Raw genomic sequence first — 6,278 nt, 5'->3', positions numbered from 1 at the left:
GACAGGCGTTTTTTGCTAAATTTAGTAATTTTCCTTTTAACACTAGAATTTTATGGGTTTTATGTCAAGTTATGCATGGTTTCTAATATTAATAACATCTCATGTAATTTTTTGTAAATTTTATCATTAAATATGCATAATTTATGCTAATTTGATGACGTCATTGGCCAAAATCCAAGATGGTGGACCATATCATTAGAACAGGTATATACAGGTTATTTTCCTTAAAATTTCATCAATACTTCCATTTCTTTTTCAAAGAAACGGTTTAAATGAAAGTCTTTAGTATGTTTACAATGTATTTTAGGCTTTATCACAAAAAAAACTACTTTTTAAAAATTCAACATTGATGATCCAAGATGGCGGATACCTTAAATATGTAAAGACTTAGTACACCCTAATATTCTGTCATAAACACTTTTGGTAAAGTTATGTTGTATACCATTTAGTTTTCAGGGAATAGCCTATCTAGACGGCTTTGGCCAATAAAATCACATTAATGACGTCATATTACGTCATAATGACAAAAAAATTGTAGATATGATAAATTTTTACTAGTACACCATCCTCTGAAATTTGGTGGTCATACGACATACCGTTCGCGAGTTCTTAGGAGGGGTCAAAAGAGCCCCCCCCCCCGGTCCCCCCATGTCAAAAAAAGCCCGGTCTAGGTAGGGTTAAGTTGTGTAGAGAGTTAGGCATAGGAGAAACGCGTAGATATATAGTTGCAGATAGATTATAGTAGGCGGTAACATCCAAAACCGAGGATAGCGGGTCGAATGTTTTTTTTTCTTAGTTCCACGTTCAGTTCTAGTTACCTATGTTTTTTTTCTATTTCTTAACGATAGGTCCTCAGACAGTCACGTTAGTCAACCACAATGTGAGTTAGAGATCGCGGGTTTAGATTTAGCTAATGTAGATTGGGAATCTGAGTTTGACCAGAGTCAAGCAATACGATGTTATAGTTGTAAATTGACAAAGCCAGAACGTAGAGCAGGAAAATAACGAACCAGCAAAGTCTCAAGAATATTTCAAGATTGAAGAAGTAGGACAGGCCCCTAAACAGACGATTCAATGCTAACCAGGTTACCATGAAAGCTTCATCAATACCGCAAGACGGGTGCTTGCATGATATTGATGTCCAACAACGGTCCCTACCACGTCACCACGGGAACGTATTTCTGCTGAGTGTGAAAAGGGTTACAATGACGCAAGGAAGCACAAGTGTGAAAACGTGTGCAAACTTTGTGAAGGTCAGACAGTCCGTGGGAGGGGTCCACTAGCCTAACAGAACCAAGTGACACCACCGGGTGGACGTTAAAGGAAGGGCTTGTCGATACATGTGGCCGAGAAGGCGTTCTGCCCGTGCCACCATGGTATCTCTCTTTACCCAATGACAACGACATGTTTCGCAGAATGCACTAAACATTGTCCGCCATTCTCGCTGCCTTCTTGGAGCACAGGGACAGAGAGAGTGATACAGACTTGACAAAAGCAGTGGCATATTGTTGTCAAGGACGATACGGGCCCTTCTACCCACAGGGAATTACGGGAAAGATGGACGTCCGAAAGTCATCCGGGCATATTGTATAGTTTCTGGGGACTTTGGGGCTAGGCTGAAACGAGAAGCACTTGACCACTACTGGTCGTTCGGAAAAGAATTGAAGCCGTTTGCAAAGACAACACAACGATGATGAGCAACTGTCTTGCCTTTGTGTATGCACGTCTTCTTCACAAGAGGGGATGTAAACTAAACGTTGATGACGTTAAAGAAATGCAGGAGCAAAAGGAACATACCGGTTATGAAGCTACAAGAGGCGAGAGTCCTGGGGAAGGTCATGTCAGGCCGTCTGAGCGACCTTCTTAAAGATATTGACTGTCAGAATGGTAAACATTCAGATAGATGACACATAATCGACGCCAGCCTATCAACATCTTCTCTCAGTAGTGATTATGGATCCGATAGTAGAAGGACTGCCAGACGGCCCTAAAGGAGATTCTCGTCAACCGACGGCAGTGAGGAAACGGCCGGAGATAGCCTTGTAGGACCGTAGGGTACATCCTGCAAATGAATTTGTTTCAATACATCTTAACAATTGTCGAATACACACCTTAATCAGTAATACACATTTCATGTTGGGGTGAACGTGGTTGCCGTGAAAGTTTTCGTGCAATTTGTCCCCTTGTTTAAAAGAATATCAATCTCAGCTAAACTAGGTGGTAACGATGCTACACTTGTAAAGCTCCTAAAAATGCGCCAAAAATAACCCAAAACTTCTGCTTGGAGAGTATTTGAAAGGTGTTCTTGTCTACATCCAGGCAGACAACTCTTTTTCGGGATTCACCTTTAAGCCAGCGTGTTTATATTTCAAACAAAATTTGTAAAACTCTGGATTAATACAAGGAAGTTAGAACGGTTTATTTGGATTTTTCAAAAGCATTCGATAAAGTTTGGCACAGAGGTGTGATATTTAAACTACAACGAAACGGGGTGGAGGGACCAATTCTTAACTGGTTCCAGAGTTATCTATTTGGTAGAAGACAACGTGTGTTAATTGATGGACAATGTTCAAACTGGTGTGAAATAGGACCTGGCGTTCCACATTGATTCATCTTAGGACCCCTTTTACGTCTTATTTATATCAATGATGGACTCACAACACATCCCTTTCTTTTCGCAGATGACAGCTCATTGCTTATTCCTATTGCACCAATAGGATCATTCGATGAGCGTACGTGACCGAAACCAACTTTATTTGATTAGCCTTGTTACGCCGAGGTCAGGACAAAATCATAATAAAACATAAACAGAGCAGATAGACAGAAAAATGTCAAGAGTGAGACTAGATCTCCGAACGCCGCCGGAGGGACTGGACCTCCGAACGCCGCCGGATGGACTGGACCTCCGAACGCCGCCGGAGGGATTGGACCTCCGAACGCCGCCGGAGGGACTGGACCTCCGAACGCCGCCGGAGGGACTGGACATCCAAACGCCGCCAGGAGTCAACAACAAACCATTCCGAAAAGAAACAGACGTCGTCGGAATTGCTCAAGATACAATATATAGATTCACCATACAAGAGAAAAAGGTGGGGGGTGGGAATGGACGGGAGGGTGACAGACAGTGACAGAGGGTACCGCCCAATAATATTCCAAAATACGCACATCCAATATCTCCACCACTACTAAATTTACTTTTTTATCATCAGTATTCCTAGCCCTCTGTCCGGTCTACATTTATCGCCGGTATCACAGCGATCTCGCCCCCGGGACCAATACGCTAGTGATCTCGCACACCACTCTCGCCACACTCGGGCGAGATCGCTAGTGGTTAGAGACTGACATCTACGGATGATACTTGCCAAACATGTAGAGTAATTCCCTACCAGAACAATTAAGATGCACAATAATATAAATCGTGGCTCTCTCCTTAAATAAAGATCCCTGTACAGCAGAGACAAATGAGTTTCCAGATGGCCACTGTAAAGCGCAGTCGACGAAACAAAATCCAAACGAAGATCAAGAAAGATAAGAAAATGTTCTACAAGAAAAAGGTAGAACCCCTCAAAGGACAATCCCACCCAGTGGTATAGAGGGATTAAAACTTTTACAGCCACACAAGACTGTTAGAAGACAAGGATGTCACAAGTGCACGCACACCAGTATAACATTCATGAAGAAGGTAATTATATAAAAAAAACATATGTAAATATATATCTTCCTAACGTGAAATTTAGCTGATTTCAGGAGATGGAAAAAAAATTTCCCCATAAGAAGTGAAGATCCTCAAAGATCTGTGGGGCAAAGGAATAAAACGGTTTGGAACACCGGAGTCCAAGATACTGCGGGAACAGGCTGTGATTCACACAAGCAAGGATGCAGCAACGATAAAGGTTAGTGCTCCTTAGATAACATGCATGGCACTTAAAATGTGTGAACACTGTACAGATAGAACACAGCTTGAGTTGTGGATTTTTAATGTGAATATGATGATATTGACTATATTGACAATATCGAAAGAAATGTATAAAGTTTGTCTGACTTTTAGGTTCAATTTTCAGAGACGAATAGATAATTAGACGCAGACCACTCGGAAGATCGTAGGGGCTAAAAAAAAAAAGAAAGCCAAAATAACTGAAACCAACAATGTGGAAAAAGTCTGCACATAATATCTTTTTGAGTCAGAGGTGGGCCTGCAATTTACTTTACAGTTGTTGTAAGTCCCCTGAAATAACTGATGATGGACCAGGCACAGCGGTGGAGCCACATGGGCGTGCCGTCAGCGGCTGTCATCAGTGACATGTCAAAGGAGACAGCATAATGTGAGTTATGATATATCTTGCCATAAATGCAATTATGTACCTTGCATCGTAAAGCTTACTACTATTATAGATTAAACCTGGCATGCACTTATTTATCACTTACTATAAGCAAACCAGAACATAATCAGTTGTCATTAACCTATTATTCAAGTACGACAAAATGTGGCAGTGGATCAAAAGAAAGCCGTCTCAAGCTGTGGGATATAAAACACTAGAAAGGTTCCATTTTGACGATGCACACTGTATCTTACGACTAAGGTGACTTAACAGGATTTTTAGGCTTCTCCGTTGACATTATATTCTCTGTTGCAAAAGTACACTTTTATATTGATACATCACAAATTGATATATCAAAAATGGTTGGCAAGTCAACGGAAGTTTTGTGTTCATACTAGCTAGCAAATCAGTTGTTTGAGGTATGAGATTACAATTTTATGAGTTGTAATGAATTTCTGTTGTTTATGCAGTCTCAACAAACCCTCCCCATACCTCTCTGTTTATCTATCTGGTACAAACAGACCAACGAATACATCTTCTATCACATGATGTGCATCAGTAAATAATTTCATCATGTGGGTTACGCACAGCATATAAACAAGGAAAACTTGTCCATATTCAACCTGTTAACTCAGCTTTCATTTTCTGAATTACTATATGTATAAGGAACCGAAATCAGTATCATCAGTATAGTATGTAGTAATATTAGACAAATGGAAATGATAAATATAAGTATGGTAATTTGATGGCCCTTTCAGGACCCAGGAACCCCCTCAGACATGAATCCTTTCTGTGAAAGCTGGTGGATAAGTTCTTGCTGTTGGAGCAGGGTGTCGTCATGTATGATAGATACCGGAAGGAAAAATCCGTGATAAAAGGAGAGGTCCTCTCCTTTCCCAGTGACATACCCGGGGCAACAAGCTGTACAACACAACCAACTCGGATGCTCTCCTGCATGCCTTTAACCTTTAACATGCTAACCCCAATACAATATGAACAATGCGTTTTCATATGCAAATTCACTTAACAACATGGCCGCCCCCAACAGGAGAGAGGCCCCTGCTTGCAGGTGGTCCTTCACGTTGAATAATTATGGCGATGACGACCTGGCACGCTTGCGAAACATCGACCCCGCGGCAATCAAGTTCATGGTCGTTGGTGCGGAGGTGTCCCCTACCACCGGGACACCCCACCTACAGGGCTACGTCAACTTTTCCACGAAGGTTCGTACCACGCAGGTGAAAGGGCACCTAGGCGACAGATGCCACGTGGAAAAGGCCGTCGGTAACGACCATGACAACGAGCGGTACTGCTCGAAAGATGGCAACGTCGTCGAGCGGATGGGACATCCCATCAGACAGGGGCAGAGGAACGACCTGACGGCCGCCACCAATTTCCTACAGGAAAATGACGGCGACCTGTCTGCACTGGCGCAAGAAATGCCTGAGACCTTTGTACGCCATCACCGCGGTCTAGAGGCCTATGTCTCGTACGCCCGCCTGCAGCCGGCCCGCGACTTCCTGACCCGCTGTTTCGTCTTCGTTGGGCCGCCGGGATGTGGCAAGAGTAGGTTGGTACGGGAATACCTGCCAGATGACACAACCACCTACTACAAACCGGAAGGGGGCTGGTTCGACGGATACATGGGTCAAAGTGATGTTGTTTTAAACGACTTCCACGGCGACATACCCCGGCCAACCTTTTTGAATATGGTTGACCGCTATCCGTTGCGTGTACCAATCAAGGGCGGCTTTGTCAACTTTGCCGCAAGAAGGGTTTGGATTACTACAAACATCTTTCCAAACCACTGGTATACCAATGACCACGACCCCGCAGCGATCTTTCGCAGAATCACCCTATTCCAGTTGTGGGACGACGCGGCCCAGTGTTTCAACGAGTTGGAATATTCCAACCTCGCACCCGGTCACGTTCTGTACGGATGGCACTATGATTACTAAG

The 6,278-nt window shown here is 43.1% G+C and overlaps 1 protein-coding gene across 1 annotated transcript; it reads left to right on the top strand.

Annotated features, from left to right (window-relative positions):
• The first annotated feature begins 5,350 nt into the window (after positions 1-5,350).
• Positions 5,351-6,277, top strand: LOC109470864. Its single transcript, XM_019769949.1, has one exon. The coding sequence runs from the start codon at positions 5,351-5,353 to the stop codon at positions 6,275-6,277; it is 927 nt and encodes a 308-aa protein (XP_019625508.1).
• The last annotated feature ends 1 nt before the right edge of the window (position 6,278 follows it).

The sequence above is a fragment of the Branchiostoma belcheri genome, unplaced genomic scaffold (genome assembly GCF_001625305.1).
Source record: "Branchiostoma belcheri isolate BF01 breed outbred unplaced genomic scaffold, Haploidv18h27 scaffold237, whole genome shotgun sequence".
Taxonomy (NCBI): Eukaryota; Metazoa; Chordata; class Leptocardii; order Amphioxiformes; family Branchiostomatidae; genus Branchiostoma; species Branchiostoma belcheri.
Note: the sequence above shows the minus strand (reverse complement) of the source record. Positions and strands in the feature narration are given on the sequence as shown.

Bases quoted from the DNA above. Each gene is read 5' to 3' on its own strand.
- LOC109470864 (XM_019769949.1), top strand. From the start codon at position 5,351: ATGGCCGCCCCCAACAGGAGAGAGGCCCCTGCTTGCAGGTGGTCCTTC.